The sequence below is a fragment of the Anomaloglossus baeobatrachus genome, chromosome 2, assembly GCF_048569485.1.
Source record: "Anomaloglossus baeobatrachus isolate aAnoBae1 chromosome 2, aAnoBae1.hap1, whole genome shotgun sequence".
Taxonomy (NCBI): Eukaryota; Metazoa; Chordata; class Amphibia; order Anura; family Aromobatidae; genus Anomaloglossus; species Anomaloglossus baeobatrachus.
In genome coordinates, this window is record NC_134354.1 from 479663198 (window position 1) to 479681464 (window position 18267).

The following is an 18267-nucleotide window of genomic DNA, read 5'->3' on the forward strand; positions in this document are numbered from 1 at the left end:
TAGCATTGGTACATCCTCCTGTTGCTAGAGAGTCTCCACCTGGCTATAGAGAAGCATGGCCAGACTCTGCAGGAATATAAGTCACCGTCGTCACACTGAACAAGTCCACGATACACACAGATCCATTCATTATAAAAATGGTACCAGTGTCAGTGTTCGTATTACTCATTTTACCAACAGTTTGTCATCAGTGTTATGGATCAGTGTGTCATCAGTGTGACATCTGTGTGTCCGTTTTTCAGTAAAAGTATTTTTCATGGATGGATAAGTAAATAAATAAATTATAATGATTTTCTTATCCTTTGGATTGCTAAATATGGATGGCATTCGTGTGCTGTACGTGTTTTTCACAGACCTATCATCTTATTTTAGCCCTTTCTGTGATACCGTTAAAAAATGGACATGGCTCCATGAGTTTTGCATGAACACATGGTCCATGGAAAAAACACAAACACGTGAATAGCACCATAAATTATGATGGATACTGGTTGTATCCGTGAAAAATCACGCAGAGTGAATGAGCCCTAATAGGGCAATCGGCCCAGCATCTTATTCAGGGCTTAATATTAAGTCCCATACTGGAGTGAATGGAAATGTCAGACTTTAATCTTCCCAATAATGAATTTAATACTTCAGGCCCAGAAAAAACCCCAAAAACAAAACAGAAAAACATTGGATAATACCGTATTTTTTGGACTATAAGATGCACTTTTTTCCCCCAAATGTTGGGGGAAAGTGGGGTGTGTGTCTTATAGTGTGAATGTAGGGCTGTGGAGAATGAGGGTGCTGCGGGGAGCGGGTCATCGGCGGCATGCGCAGGCTTTAGTAGCGCCTGCCGTGACCACGTGGGCCCGCTCATTTCATAGGCATGCATCCTCCCGCCCATCATCTCTCAGTGCTAAAGCAGGCACTGACAGGTGGGCGGGATAATGGGCGGGAGGTGCGTGCATAGTAAAGAGCCGGCCCGCATGATCACCCCTGGCAACTACAGCCTGGAGTGATCATGTGTGGCTATATTCACTGCCCCTCGCGTATCATCATCATCAGTGCGGGGGGGGCAGTGAATAAGTACGGTATACTCACCGGTCATTCCCTGCAGCATCACGATGTCCTCCAGTCTGCTGGCCCGCTGATGTGTGTGGAGAGCGCACACAGTGATGATGTCATCCCTGTGCTCACCGCTCTCCAGGAGGACATTGCGACCGGCTCCACACAGGTCAGCGACGCTGCTGCTGACACAGACAGGAGAATGAGCCATGCTTCTGGAGGGAGCAAAGGTGAGTATAAACGTTTATTTTTTTTCTGTGCCACAGGATACAGGTCATATACCAGGATGGGGATATATAGTAGGATAGGATATATAGCAGGATGGGGGTATATAGTAGGATGGGGGTTTTTATCAGGATGGGGCTATATAGCAGGATGGGGGTATATAGCAGGATGGGGGTATATAGCAGGATGGGAGCTATACCAGGATGAGGGTATTTATCAGGATGGGGATATTTATCAGGATGGGGGCTATACAAGGATGGGGATCATATACAAGGCAGAATGATCAATACCAGGATGGGGTACCTTAGTAGAGAATTTGGGGACATTGCCCCATAACAGTGTCAGCAGCAGATCCTCGCCCCATAACAGTGTGTCATGACCACATTTTTTGCTTAAAATTTTATTTTTCTCCTCTAAAACCTGGGTGCGTCTTATGGTCCGGTGCGTCTTATAGTCCGAAAAATACGGTAATTTAATAAACTAAGTTCATTGAACAAACCAAGACTACCTAGCATTTTCTATCTTACCCAGCTACATGAGATATACATTCTCTGTACTATGGCTGCTGCTATGAACTCATTTATCCTATTATCAGTACACATTTTAATGTATTCGAGGTGAAAAAAAAAATACAGAAATAGGACTTACGATATTTGTGCAGCATAATGCGTTGGACTTCTGGCCTTCAAATTGTCATTCTCTTTGAGAAAAAAGAAATGAGATAATAGTTAGAATAAGCAAAATGAGAAACAAAAATAAAATGATCGAAAATTGTTGTTACCAATTTGGCCACATTTTTTGCACCACTTTTGATACATTTCCCCTGTAGTGACAGTAGAAATTCTACACATTTACTTACAAAAAAGTGTAAAAAAAAATGGCGCATTAAGCTAACATAATTGCTGTACATGAATTTCTGTGGACCATTGGTTGTTAAACTACTAGACGATAGCACGACAGAACAAGTAGATTATGGATGGTTTCCTTTCTTTTATTAAGAAAAAAATGTAACATTGATTCTCTAATTAATAATACATAATATGCTTTCTTCTCATTTTTTTTTCCCCAAGAGGTAAAGAGCCGTGAAGAATAATTTTGCTGTTATTTGATGCAACTTGATAAACATTATTTGGTTATTTTATTTTGTTTTCAATCAAAATCTAAAATCTGTGTCCCTTTATGATACAAAATGAATCAGCACATAGTCCACATTGCATTTTAATGATCAAGTACATGAAATTACTGCCCCAGTTATAAATCCAGTTTTACAACAGGCTGAATTCTAAATTAGTCATTATATCAACACAGCATAAAGGGCCTTTATATTTACAGCTAAATTCCTCTTTTTACGCTACACATAAACAAAGTTTAAATTGGCCTTAAAATGTGAATGTCTTATGGATGGTGCTCTTATATCTCTCCTCACTTTTTAGTATCCACACAAAGTAAACGGTGACTTGAACTGAGGGAATTATAACTCATTCTACTCATTCTTTATTGCTGTTTACCAAAAGAAGTTTCTTCCCAAGTAACCTCATCATTTTTTTCTCAATCCATGTTGTACAGATTTTACAAAGTGTTTTTGAGGGGTCTACACATGTGGAAGCCTGTAGAGCTAATCCGAGGACCGTAGCTTGCATTACCACAAATTGTGAGGGCTTTGCAATAGGATTTATCACCCCACTGTCTGAAAAGGTGAAGCACATGTACATGTCACACTGTCGAAAATGGCAGCAATTCGCAGCTTAATTGTATCTCATCAATCTCTGAGGGGTCATGTAGGCCTAAAAATGCAGACAGCATTCATCATATGCTCGATAACATGGCTTTTTCTATTAGTTTCTCAAGGCTTTAAATTAGATTTTATTACATTCTTTTCAAGTGACTGTCATTAGACCTCAATAAGATTATGGGCAATCCATTGACTTTATGAACTGGGGGGGAGAAAGAGAGAATGGTGACCAGTGACCATCCACTGATTTCATGTAATTTCACAAGCAAGCCTGGCAGAAAAATCAGTCAACATACAAGGGTGCTTACAATAATTTGATCAATGATAAGGGTGGGCACAACCTTCACCCATTCTACTACATTGTACTGATATAAGAAAGATCCTAAGTAAAGCTATCAGTCAAGGTACATGTACTGGCCATTTTGCTGAATGCCACTCTTGTTCACTTTTTATACTAACTTTTAATTAATTATAATACAAATGGTGATTAATAAAGATTTATCGGGTTTTACATTCATATTACTGCAAAGATATTAATTTCACCTATTTGTAATAATAACGTATTGGAAGGTCACATCTCAGAGTTTGTAACTCGCGCGTGCAGACTTGCTTGTGACTCACAAAGTGACACGATGGCATCAGACCCCAAAATGGCGAATAAACAGGAGAAAGCATGTTGTGTTCTAGAGTATGAGAAGTGTAAATCAATTTTTACCATGCAGTGAGCAAAGTAACCCACCTGGTCACCAGAGCAACTGGCAGTGGTATAAAAAATGTAAGGACATGGGATGCTTGTGTAAACGTAAAAGTCCTGTAAAAGCCTCTAATGACCATAGATGGCAGCGTGTTTGGGTCGAACTGGATTACAGCATAGATGTGTCATGTGAAAAAAGGAGGACACATACCGTGTTTCCCCGAAAATAAGACAGGGTCACATTATTTTTGGCTCCAAAAGATACACTTATTTTTAGGGGATGTCTTATATTTTATATTCGCATCAGTGATTGGGACACCCGTTAATGGAAAATTTATAATCACTCTCTTCACTTGCCCATCCCTCTCCTCCGGCGTCAGTGATTGGGATGTGTGTTAATGGAAATGAATATTCACCCACTTGCCCTTATAATTCTGTCCAGCCCTCTGTGCCGGTGTCAGTGATACGAACATGTGTTAATTCCAAATTAATAATCATCCCTTCCCCTGCCCATAATTGAGCCCACCCCTCTGTGGCACCATCAGTGATTCAGTCAGATTTATTACTGCCAAAGAATAGCATCACAAGTCTCGGCAGTCTGTTCTCCTGATCAGAACAAGTCTCCGCATTGTATTTCTATGCAGCTGTCATGCTCAGGTGAGGAGAGCCGCCAGTCAGTCTGAGGATTGTGATGCAATCCTCTGGCAGTAGTATGGCAGTCTGACTGAATCACAGATGCCATTGCAGAGGAATGGGTGGGGATATGGGCAGGAGAAGGGGATGAATATTCATTTGCAATTAACACGCGTTCCAAACACTGATGCGGTCACAGAGGGGTGGTCGGAATTATGGGTAGGGGAAGGGGTTAAACATTAATTTGCCATTTATACCCATTCCAATCACTGATGCCAGCAGGGAGTGGTGGGCGGGGAAAGGGGTGAATTGTCATTTTCCATTAACTAGCCAGTATGTGACTATAAACTTCTGGGGCTTACAACAACACAATGGGGGCAATGTACACCAATAAAAGTTACATATCTTGAAAGGGCAACAGAATCCCTATTTCAGGGTACTATTACAATACTGTATGCAGCTAGGGCTTATATTCTAAGCATACTCCAAAAAGGCTGAAGGCTCTTGTTTGGGCTTGTTTTTGGGGTAGGTCTTATTTTCAGGGAAACACGGTATAACATTTGTAAACATTATGTGAGAGTTTATGTTCATTAGTATGTGACATTCACTATTGTACATGTAAGACATTATGAAACATAGCTCTGTGAAACCCAATAAATCTTTTATCATAACCCAGTATTTCTAGACATAAATTCTCCATGCATATTTTCGATATGCTCTATTGTACGGATATGTATAATCTGACATTAAATGGGCATTCCCATCACTTACATTAATAGTATAGCCACTGGATTTGCCACAAATGTCAATGATTGAAATACTCTGTTAACCCCTTCACCCCCGGCCACTAAAACACCCTAATGACCGGGCCATTTTTTGCAATTCTGACCAGTGTCACTTTGACAGGTTATAACTCTGGAACGCTTCAACGGATCCTGGCGATTCTGAGATTGTTTTTTCGTGACATATTGTACTTCATGTCAGTGGTAAATTTAGGCCGATATTTTTTGCGTTTATTTGTGAAAATTTAGGAAATTTGGCGAAAATTTTGAAAATTTCGCAAATTTCAAACTTTGAAAATTTATGCCCATAAATCTGAGAGATATGTCACACAAAATAGTTACTAAATAACATTTCCCACTTGTCTACTTTACATCAGCGCAATTTTCGAAACAAATTTTTTTTCCGTTAGGAAGTTAGAAGGGGTCAAAGGTCATCAGCAAATTCTCATTTTTCCAACAAAATTTACAAAATAATTTTTTTAGGGACCACATCACATTTGAAGTGACTTTGAGAGGCCGAGGTGACCGAAAATACCCAAAAGTGACCCCATTCTAAAAACTACACCCCTCACACTGCTCAAAACCACATCCAATAAGATTATTAACCCTTTAGGTGCTTCACAGGAACCAAAGCAATGTGGAAGGAAAAAATGAAAATTTTACTTTTTAACACAAAAATGTTACTTTAGCCATAAAATTTTCATTTTTACAAGGGAGAAAAGAGAAAGTACACAATACAATTTATTGTGCATGTTCTCCTGAGTACGCTGATACCCCATATGTGGTAAAAATCAATTGTTTGGGCGCACGGCAGAGCTCGGAAGGGAAGGAGCGCCATTTGAATTTTTGAACGCAAAATTAGCTGCACTCATTAGCGGACGCCATGTCGGGTTTGAAGACCCCCTGAGGTGCCTAAACAATGGAGCTCCCCCATAAGTGACCCCATTTTGGAAACTAGAGGCCTCAAATAATTTTTCTAGATGTTTGGTGAGCACTTTGAACCCCTGGGGGCTTCACAAAAGTTTATAGCGTTGAGCCGTGAAAAGAAAAAAATTTTTTTTTACCACAAAACGGTTGCTTCAACTAGGTAGCTTTTTTTTTCACAAGGGTAACAGGAAAAAATGCACCATAAAATGTATTGTGCATTTTCTCCTGAGTACGCAGATACCTCATATGTGGTGGAAATCAAATGTTTGGACACACAGCAGTGCTCGGAAGGCAAGGAGCGCCATTTGAATTTTTGAGTGCAAAATTAGCTGCACCTGTTAGCGGACGCCATGTCGGGTTTGAAGACCCCCTGAGGTGCCTAAACAATGGAGCTCCCCCACAAGTGACCCCATTTTGGAAACTAGAGGCCTCAAATAATTTTTCTAGATGTTTGGTGAGCACTTTGAACACCTGGGGGCTTCACAAAAGTTTATAGCGTTGAGCCGTGAAAAGAAAAAATTTTTTTTTTTACCACAAAACGGTTGCTTCAACTAGGTAGCTTTTTTTTTCACAAGGGTAACAGGAAAAAATGCACCATAAAATGTATTGTGCATTTTCTCCTGAGTACGCAGATACCTCATATGTGGTGGAAATCAAATGTTTGGACACACGGCAGTGCTCGGAAGGCAAGGAGCGCCATTTGAAATTTTGAGTGCAAAATTAGCTGCACCTGTTAGCGGACGCCATGTCGGGTTTGAAGACCCCCTGAGGTGCCTAAACAATGGAGCTCCCCCACAAGTGACCCCATTTTGGAAACTAGAGGCCTCAAATAATTTTTCTAGATGTTTGGTGAGCACTTTGAACCCCTGGGGGCTTCACAAAAGTTGATAGCGTTGAGCCGTGAAAAGAAAAAATTTTTTTTTTACCACAAAACGGTTGCTTCAACTAGGTAGCTTTTTTTTTCACAAGGGTAACAGGAAAAAATGCACCATAAAATGTATTGTGCATTTTCTCCTGAGTACGCAGATACCTCATATGTGGTGGAAAGTAATTGTTTGGGCGCATGGCGGGGCTCAGAAGAGAAGGAGCGCCATTTGACAGCAAAATTGGTTGGAATCATTAGCGGACACCATGTCACGTTTGGAGACCCCCTATGGTGCCTAAACAGTGGAGCTCCCCCACAAGTGACACCATTTTGGAAACTAGAGCCCTCAAATAATTTTTCTAGATGTTTGGTGAGCACTTTGAACACCTGGGGGCTTCACAGAAGTTTATAGCGTTGAGCCGTGAAAAGAAAAAATTTTTTTTTTACCACAAAACGGTTGCTTCAACTAGGTAGCTTTTTTTTTCACAAGGCTATCAGGAAAAAATGCACCATAAAATGTATTGTGCATTTTCTCCTGAGTACGCAGATACCTCATATGTGGTGGAAAGTAATTGTTTGGGCGCATGGCGGGGCTCAGAAGAGAAGGAGCGCCATTTGACAGCAAAATTGGTTGGAATCATTAGCGGACACCATGTCACGTTTGGAGACCCCCTATGGTGCCTAAACAGTGGAGCTCCCCCACTAGTGACACCATTTTGGAAACTAGAGCCCTCAAATAATTTTTCTAGATGTTTGGTGAGCACTTTGAACACCTGGGGGCTTCACAGAAGTTTATAGCGTTGAGCCATGAAAAGAAAAAAATTTTTTTTTACCACAAAACGGTTGCTTCAACTAGGTAGCTTTTTTTTTCACAAGGCTATCAGGAAAAAATGCACCATAAAATGTATTCTGCATTTTCTCCTGAGTACGCAGATACCTCATATGTGGTGGAAAGTAATTGTTTGGGCGCATGGCGGGGCTCAGAAGAGAAGGAGCGCCATTTGACAGCAAAATTGGTTGGAATCATTAGCGGACACCATGTCACGTTTGGAGACCCCCTATGGTGCCTAAACAGTGGAGCTCCCCCACAAGTGACACCATTTTGGAAACTAGAGCCCTCAAATAATTTTTCTAGATGTTTGGTGAGCACTTTGAACACCTGGGGGCTTCACAGAAGTTTATAGCGTTGAGCCGTGAAAAGAAAAAATTTTTTTTTTACCACAAAACGGTTGCTTCAACTAGGTAGCTTTTTTTTTCACAAGGCTATCAGGAAAAAATGCACCATAAAATGTATTGTGCATTTTCTCCTGAGTACGCAGATACCTCATATGTGGTGGAAAGTAATTGTTTGGGCGCATGGCGGGGCTCAGAAGAGAAGGAGCGCCATTTGACAGCAAAATTGGTTGGAATCATTAGCGGACGCCATGTCATGTTTGGAGACCCCCTGAGGTGCCTAAACAGTGGAGCTCCCCCACAAGTGACACCATTTTGGAAACTAGAGCCCTCAAATAATTTTTCTAGATGTTTGGTGAGCACTTTGAACACCTGGGGGCTTCACAGAAGTTTATCCGTTATCTGCATCCCTGATCAGCGCTTGGCGGGACGCACGGACGGATGAGGTGTAAAAATGGACAGGGGATACGGGAAAAAAAAAAAAAAAAGTTATACTCACAGTACCCAGAGGACTAGCAGGAGGATCACTGACCAGAAGAGCTGCAGAGGAACAGATGGCAGAGAGATGGACAGCCTTACAGGAGCAGCAGGCAGATCAGCAGAATGCCCAGGAAGGACCCAGCGATGGACGCAGATGTGATCAGGCCGGTGAAGACAGGTAAGAGGACGTCGGGGGAGAGCAGAGGGGGAGAGGGGGGGGTGAGAGCAGAGGGGGGGGGTGAGAGCAGAGGGGGGGGTGAGAGCAGAGGGGGAGGGGGGGAGAGCAGAGGGGGAGGGGGGGGAGAGCAGAGGGGGAGACCGGAGAGGGAGCTGCAGAAGCAGAATAGAAGTAATGGGGAGGCAGTCAGATCGCGGGGGGAGCGGATCGGGATGTCGGGGGGGGGGGGGGGGGTGGTTGGGGGGAGCAGATCGCGGGGGGGGGCACGGCAGGGGCTATCACGGCAGCGCGCAGGGGCACCACGGGAGCGCGCACGGGCTGCAAAGTGAGCACAGTACTCACTTTGCAGCAGCGGTGACCTCAGCAGCAGCGGTGGTAGCAGATCGGGATGCCGGGGGGGGGGGCAGATCGGGGCGTAGGGGGGCAGATCGGGGCGTAGGGGGGCAGATCGGGGGGGGCACGGGCAGGGGCCTTCACGGGAGCGCGCAGGGGCCTTCACGGGAGCGCGCAGGGGCCTTCACGGGAGCGCGCAGGGAGCGGAATACTTACCATTAGAGCTGCAGCGGCGGAGACATCAGAGGCGGCGGCGGCGGCAGCAGCGGTGGCGTGGTACCAAAAGTACCAGCCACTCCACGCTGCAGACATGTTGGGGGAGGGCTCACAGGCCAGCACAGGCCTGGGGAGGGCGGCCACCGGCAGATCAGACCGCCCCACTGCACACTGATTGGAGCGATTGCGCGTCATAGCACGATCGCTCCAATCAGTGCTGCAGGGGCTGGGGGCGGCATGTTTGAGGTCCACCTATGATATGCTGCAGCAGCTGCGGCATCTCATAGCTGGATCTCACAGGATCGCACTAATTCGGGCATTATTTTTGCCGAAATTAGTGCGATCGATGTGGTTGGCGGTTCAGATTTGAACAGCCAATCACATCGATCGTCGATAGGGGGTGGCGATGCCGCCCCCCCTGGGGTCAAGCAAAGGTCCCCTGCTGTAAGAAACAGCAGGGGACATCATTTGAAAGCCGTTGCTATGGCCACGGCAATCAAATGAAGTTTAGGCCGTAAAATTACGTCCCTGGTCGTTAAGTCACGTTAAAATAGGACGTAATTTTACGGCCCGCGGTCGTGAAGGGGTTAAGTATGGGTTACTGCTCATTCATTCCATGCTGCACATGGCCTGGTTTATTATTTTTCATCTATACTGCCCAACTCCTGCTTTAAGCAAATAGCCCATCTTTCAGCTCTTTTTACAACTGTGCTGCAATAGGCCTGGTTGATTATCGCCCAATTCCTGCTTGACGTATATAGTCCATTTTTTTCAGGTCGCGTAATATCATATATTGACTATCTGTGACTACTATATACATAAAATCATCGTTATTGGCCTCTTTTGGACTACACTTTGTCATTTTTTGCAAACTGCAGGATTTTAATATTTCTAATCAGGAATTTATAATTGAGCTTTGTAATCCCTCCAATTTGCCAGGGATCTTAAATATTTTTTATACTATTTTTTTGATATATAGCAGTCGGCTGTGGCAGTGCCGCACATCTTAAATCACATCTTGGTAACCCCCTTTATTAAGCACATAAGCATCTACCAATAATTGTGGTGTTCCCTGTGGACTATATAGGAATTTCAGGTACACAATTCCATCACTGACCTTTTCCATCTGATTGGCCTTATTTATATCCATATTTTGATGCTTTCAATGGTTTATTGTTGATGGATTGAGGTCTTAGCGATAGCCACACTGATTGGAGGGGAGACTCACACTCTGGTTTCCTGTCTACCTGGTGCAGGTTTTTATATTTCCCTATGTCTTTGTCCTGTATGTTGTTTTTTTTATATTTTTGTATCAATAAAAATAATATTTTCTATTAAATTCAATACCCTTTGGTTTCTGTTCTTTTTCTCCTTATTTAACACTTACATTAATGGTATATCCACTGGATATGCCGCAAACGTCTTTGATTGAAATACTCCGTTAACGCATATGCCAAAATCAGTGGAAAAAATTACCTTCAAAATCTATTCCCTTTATATACCGTAAGTCATCCTGAAACATATTTGTATATACAGTTAGGTCCAGAAATATTTGGACAGTGACACAATTTTCGCGAGTTGGGCTCTGCATGCCACCACATTGGATTTGAAATGAAACCTCTACAACAGAATTCAAGTGCAGATTGTAACATTTAATTTGAAGGTTTGAACAAAAATATCTGATATAAATTGTAGGAATTGTACACATTTCTTTACAAACACTCCACATTTTAGGAGGTCAAAAGTAAATTGGACAAATAAACCAAACCCAAACAAAATATTTTTTTTTTCAATATTTTGTTGCGAATACTTTGGAGGCAATCACTGCCTTAAGTCTGGAACCCATGGACATCACCAAACGCTGGGTTTCCTCCTTCTTAATGCTTTTCCAGGCCTTTACAGCCGCAGCCTTCAGGTCTTGCTTGTTTGTGGGTCTTTCTGTCTTAAGTCTGGATTTGAGCAAGTGAAATGCATGCTCAATTGGGTTAAGATCTGGTGATTGACTTGGCCATTGCAGAATGTTCCACTTTTTTGCACTCATGAACTCCTAGGTAGCTTTGGCTGTATGCTTGGGGTCATTGTCCATCTGTACTATGAAGCGCCATCCGATCAACTTTGCGGCATTTGGCTGAATCTGGGCTGAAAGTATATCCCGGTACACTTCAGAATTCATCCGGCTACTCTTGTCTGCTGTTATGTCATCAATAAACACAAGTGACCCAGTGCCATTGAAAGCCATGCATGCCCATGCCATCACGTTGCCTCCACCATGTTTTACAGAGGATGTGGTGTGCCTTGGATCATGTGCCGTTCCCTTTCTTCTCCAAACTTTTTTCTTCCCATCATTCTGGTACAGGTTGATCTTTGTCTCATCTGTCCATAGAATACTTTTCCAGAACTGAGCTGGCTTCATGAGGTGTTTTTCATCAATTTTAACTCTGGCCTGTCTATTTTTGGAATTGATGAATGGTTTGCATCTAGATGTGAACCCTTTGTATTTACTTTCATGGAGTCTTCTCTTTACTGTTGACTTAGAGACAGATACACTTACTTCACTGAGAGTGTTCTGGACTTCAGTTGATGTTGTGAACGGGTTCTTCTTCACCAAAGAAAGTATGCGGCGATCATCCACCACTGTTGTCATCCGTGGACGCCCAGGCCTTTTTGAGTTCCCAAGCTCACCAGTCAATTCCTTTTTTCTCAGAATGTACCCGACTGTTGATTTTGCTACTCCAAGCATGTCTGCTATCTCTCTGATGGATTTTTTCTTTTTTTTCAGCCTCAGGATGTTCTGCTTCACCTCAATTGAGAGTTCCTTAGACCGCATGTTGTCTGGTCACAGCAACAGCTTCCAAATGCAAAACCACACACCTGTAATCAACCCCAGACCTTTTAACTACTTCATTGATTACAGGTTAACGAGGGAGACACCTTCAGAGTTAATTGCAGCCCTTAGAGTCCCTTGTCCAATTACTTTTGGTCCCTTTAAAAAGAGGAGGCTATGCATTACAGAGCTATGATTCCTAAACCCTTTCTCCGATTTGGATGTGAAAACTCTCATATTGCAGCTGGGAGTGTGCACTTTCAGCCCATATTATATATATAATTGTATTTCTGAACATGTTTTTGAAAACAGCTAAAATAACAAAACTTGTGTCACTGTCCAAATATTTCTGGCCCTGACTGTAATTATATATACAGGGTGGTACAAACGTAGGTGGACAGAAAATAATAACATTTATTTTGATTTATATATAAAATTATATTTACTAACACAAGCATAACATTGACAATTAAATGTTATTCTGAACAATAATACAAAAGCCCTTAAATTTTATCAATGCAGGTGCTCAAACTGTTTTCCATTACAATTTGCACAGCTTTGAAGTCTGCCTCTTACACTTCCACAAACATTTTTGCACAAGTCTCTTTGGGTATTAATTTCTTGAAATGCATCTCTTATGTAAGTTTTCAAATCACTGACACTTTTTGGTTTTCGACTATAAACATTGTCTTTGAGTACTCCCCAGACGAAAAAATCCATTGGGGTCAAGCCTGGTGAACGTGCCGGCCAATCAAGTGGGTCTCTTCGGCCAATCCATTTATTAGGAAATGTTTCATCAAGATACTCGCGCACTACTCTTGAACAATGTGAAGGGGCCCCATCTTGTTGGAAATAAAGGTCATTAGAATTAGGCTGTTGCTGTAACTGGGAAAGAACTTGATTCATTAGAATTTCGAGATACTTATCTCCTGTGACTGTTCCATCAAAAAATATTGGTCCCAAAATACCAAAACTTGAAATACCACCCCAAACATTGACACCAGGCTCATTTAGTTGTTGCTCTAATGTTAAATGCATGTTCTCATTATACCAGTAAATACAATTATATCTGTTAATATGGCCAGATAATTTAAGAGAAGCTTCATCACTCCACATAATGTTATCTAAAATTACTGGATTTTCGGGGCGTGTCCTGGCTATGGAGGAGTGAGGACGTGTTTGTCTCAGTTCCTGCCACCGGACTACACTACTGACAATTAAACCAGCCCAAGAGCTTGGAAGAAAAGGATATGCAGCGGAGGAGAAGGGAGAGCTCCCAGGGGCCCAGCAGCAAAGCGTCACGGACAGAGGAGAAGAGAATCAGAGGCTTCCTTACCGGGCCGAAGCAGAGGACAGCACCGCAGACATCTTCCACGATGGAGAGGCAGGGGAAGCCCCAGCAGCAGCAGAGACAGAGAGAGGAAACCACCCGGGCTACGGAGGAGAGGCAGCTGATAACCCCAGACAGCCAGCGTGCAAGGTCTCAGGTACAGGGGAGACCTGGAGCAGGGAGCATGGGTACAACCCCCACCATTGCTGATTGCAGACCTGCAGTGGGGAGGCCTCAGGAGGGGGGAGAGGTGTCCTTACCCCTGTCACAGAAGGAGGACAATAATAAATCTCAAACAGAGGCTATTAATGCTGCAAATGTGGAACAGGGCCCTGCTAGTGGAAATCTCCTATCTTCAGTGAGACACAGATTGAGTCAAAGTGTGTATGATATGGAAATGCAAGCAGAGTTAGAGCCTGCCACAAGTACAATAAGATCACATGAACCAGGAGTGCTGACAGAACTTAATGAAATCTGGGCACACATCTCTTCTATGCCCACCAGAGAAGATATGGAGACATATATAGCAAGGCTGGAACAGGCATACTGCACAGAGCTGTCGGCCCTGAGGGGGGAGGTAGAAAGAGTGGACACTCAGAACCAAATACAGGCGGTTAAAATACAGAATATAGAAAACACCACTTAGGCACAAGGGGCCATTTTGGATCAACACTCCTGCCAAATACAATATATGGTGGAAGCAATGGACGATGCTGAAAACAGGGGTCGGAGAAACAATTTAAGGGTCCGGGGTTTACCAGAGTCTGTTGAACCTAAGGATCTCCAGAGAGCCCTCCAAGTGATGTTTAATGAGATCCTGGGTGAACCATCAAGCCAACCCCTGGAGCTACACAGAGTGCATAGAGCGCTTGGCCCTAGACCTACACAGAATGACAGACCTCAAGATGTGATTTGCAGGGTCCACCATTATGTCCTTAAAGAGACCATCCTGTTTAAGCTGCGCAGTGGAGTTTCACCAGCATACGAGGGGAGCCAAGTCCAGATTCTGCAGGCCTTATCCCGTTTCACTTTACAAAGGAGGAGAGCACTGAAACCTCTCCTGGACATGCTCCGTTCGTATGAGTTTCAATACAGCTGGGGATTTCCCTTCCGCCTGCAGGTCCGACACGCGGGAAGAATACATGTTCTTAGGAACCCGACTGATATACCATCGTTTGCTGCGGCCCTGGATATTCTTTTGGTGCCTATAGAGGAATGGCCTGTGTTTCCAATGGGGGGAGGGGGTGCTGCCCCAGATGGTGATTGGATGCATGGCCCTCGAAGAGAAAGAAGAGGAAGACCAATCTGATGTTTAAGGAGTTATTGGTTTATAAACAAAAATTCATTGGGTTGTTTCTCAATAGAATGTACCTCCCAGTTTTGCCATAATTTTTTTGCCATAATTTTTTTGCCAGGGGGGATTAAGTCTTTCTAATTATGAGGGAGGGGGGTTCCCTCCCGCCTTCCTGGAAGGGGGAGCGGGGGGGCACCCCTTGACGGTGTATAACACAATATTCTCTCTAGACCTTGTGTCCCCACATTATATATGGTTCTGGCTGACAAACTAAGTTGAATAATTTCTTATTGTTAGTCTGGGGCAGGGGGCTCCTTTGTAGAAAGTTCCCTCCCTGATTGGGATAACACACCATAAAGGAGTGGCGTAGTCTCACCAACCTTGGTTAGACAGTTTGGTATTCTCTTATACCTATACAGTTACTTTTAGTCTTTTTAGACCCGACATTAGGGTCTTGTTGTGACCTTGCAGGCGGGAGGCACTCTGACCTCCTTGCCTGTGGTTTCTACTGCTTTGTTGGTAGTTTCTTTTGTATTCTCGACCTTCTTACCTCTTTTCTTTTATTTCCTCTTTTCTTTCCCTGCTCTTCCTATCCTACTTGCCTGCACATCTCTCTCTCTCCCTAATCCCCGAACCTATCCCTAGAGTCCCCACCGTTCCTCCGCATTGAAATTACGCAGATTAATTGGGGTTCACTAAATGTGAGGGGACTTAATGTCCCACAAAAACGCTCCCAGATATTTTTTGACATGCACAAAAAAATCCATATACTATTGATCCAAGAAACACATTTTAAAACGGGTCACCTCCCCATCTTTACAGACACAATTATTACTCTAACTGGGTCCACAGTTCCAACCCAGAGTCAAAATCCAAGGGAGTGTCCATAGGCATCCATAAGTCCCTGGTACACACAGTTCTAGATACACAGGTGGACATGTAGGGAAGATTTATATTCCTGAAAATTAATGTTAACTCATCCATTTTTACAATTGTCAATTGGTATCTACCGAATAGAGACCCGGCGACGACATGCTCCTCTCTCCTGTCATCACTGGATGAATTCACAGAAGGGACCGTGATCGTGGGCGGTGATTTAAACTTCACTTTGGACCCTAAGGTAGACACAACATCGGGACATAACTTTCTCTCAATAAGGAAACTAACGAAGGTTAAACGTTGTATACAGGAACTCAGATTAGTATGCATGGAGAACACTACACCCAGTAGACCGTGACTACACATATTTTTCCCCGGCTCACTCTTCGTACAGCCACATAGACCTATTCCTTGTAAGTCAGAAGGCCCTGACATGGCAGATACAGGCCTCTATAGGCAGTATCTCTTGGTCAGATCATGCCCCCATATTTTTGAGCCTCACTATCCCGGACGGGCCTGGGAGGCCGTGGTCTTGGCGGTTGAATGATAGCCTGCTGAGGGACCAGGGATGCTTGAAAGACCTGCAGAACACAATAGAATTCTTGGAGATACACTCAGGAGACACTACTACCCTACCTGTTCAATGGGAGACACTCAAGTGTGTGTTGGGAGGGATTCTGATCAAACATGGGGCTAGGATTAAGAGGGAGAGAGCCCAAACCATTCTGTCTCTACTTCAGAATATTTCAGACCTAGAGAATATCCATAAGCAGACATTATCCCCGGTGACACTGACAGAGCTAGTTAAAAACAGAGAGGAGCAGGGAACCAAACATCAGGTTTTTCATCTATAAAGGTGCAGCCAGTGCAGTACTGGCACTATCATGCACATTGTGTACATACCATCAGGGTGCAGCTCAGGTGTTTAGTAGAGTTGAGCGCGGTTCGCGGTTCGTGGTTCTCCAGTTCTAGGCTCGAGTGATTTTGGGGGCTGTTCGAGATCGAACTAGAACTCGAGCTTTTTGCAAAAGCTCGATAGTTCTAGATACGTTCGAGAACTGTTCTAGCAGCAAAAAGCAGGGCTTTTTACAGCTACAGTGTGCAGGAGCCATCGCTGGCAGCCTGCCAGAAGCTGGTAACCAAGATAAACATCGGGTATCCAAGCAAAGCGCTTTGGTTAGTAACCCGATGTTTATCCTAGTTACGTGCAGGAAGCCCACACTTCCCCGCTCAGCTCACTCCGCCCCCTCCTGCCCGCGGCATGTACACACGTACACACACACACACACACTCACACACACACTCACATACACACACACACACACACACACACACACACACACACATGGTCCCGCTCGGCTTACCTGCGGTGATGAAGTCCCGCCATCCCGACCTCAGCGCTGTCACTGTCCTCCATGGCTGCCACTTGTCACATCACCTCTCGCTTCCGACCCGAGACTGACTAGCGGTGACGTCACGGGCCTCTCGCGATACTTGGTGTGAAGACGCCGGTCATTGAACTCAGTGACAGGGGCTGTCAGTGTGCTGGAGATCAGCGCAGGTAATGTACCTCGCTGACAGCAGCACTTGTCATCCCCCTGCAGTGACCTGGGCTGACCCATTGATGTTAGCTCAGGTCACTGCACTGCTCTCCCAGCCAATGGGGAACATCCTGCTCTTCATTGACTGGGACAGTGTGGATCGTCATGGCAACCCCTTGGATTACAGCAGACCTGGATTTGTTTTTCATTATAATAAATTGGTTAAAGAGGGAATGTATTGGGGAGTGTTTTTTCAAATAAAAATGTGTTTGTCGTCTATTTTTTTTATTACTGACTGGGTTGGTGATGTCGGGTATCTGATAGACGCCTGACCTCACCAACCCCAGGGCTTGATGCCAGGTGACATTACACATCTGGTATTAACCCCATATATTACCCCGTTTGCCACCGCACCAGGGCGCGGGATGAGCTGGGGCGAAGCACCAGGATTGGCGCGTCTAATGGATGCGCCACTTCTGGGGCGGCTGCGGCCTGCTATTTTTAGGCTGGGGAGAGTCCAATAACCATGGACCTCCCTAGTCTGAGAATATCAGGCCCCAGCTGTCTGCTTTACCTTGGCTGGTGATCCAATTTTGGGGGACCCCTACGTGTTTTTTTTTTTTAATTATTTATTTAATTTAAAATAACAGCGTGGGGTGCCCTCAGTTTTGGATTACCAGCCAAGGTGAGGTTGCCAGCTGTGGTCTGCAGGCTGCAGCCGTCTGCTTTACCCTAGCTGGCTAAAATACTAGGGGGAACCCTACGTCATTTTTTTTTTTCATTTTTTTGGCTAAATACAAAGCTAAGCACCCCTTAGTGCCACATGAAAGGCACCAAAGGGTGCTCCACTTTTTCTCCACTTTTTTCTCCACTTTTTTCTCCATTTTTTCTCCACTTTTTCTCCACTTTTTCTCCACTTTTTCTCCATTTTTACTCCACTTTTTATCCACTTTTTCTACACTTTTTCTACATTTTTTTCTCCACTTTTTCTACATTTTTTCTACACTTTTTCTCCACTTTTTCTCCATTTTTACTCCACTTTTTCTCCATTTTTACTCCACTTTTTCTCCACTTTTTCTCCACTTTTTCTCCACTTTTTTCTCCACTTTTTCTC

General features: G+C 43.9%; 1 protein-coding gene across 2 annotated transcripts in view; it reads right to left on the reverse strand.

The window, feature by feature from the left end:
• Window positions 1–18267, reverse strand: part of AFF3 (ALF transcription elongation factor 3) — a 731240-nt gene that overhangs the window by 333217 nt on the left and 379756 nt on the right. For both annotated transcript variants that reach the window (XM_075336411.1, XM_075336412.1), the window contains exon 5: window positions 1921–1972. In XM_075336411.1, coding sequence (XP_075192526.1) covers window positions 1921–1972 — 52 coding nt within the window. The remainder of the gene's footprint in view (window positions 1–1920; window positions 1973–18267) is intronic.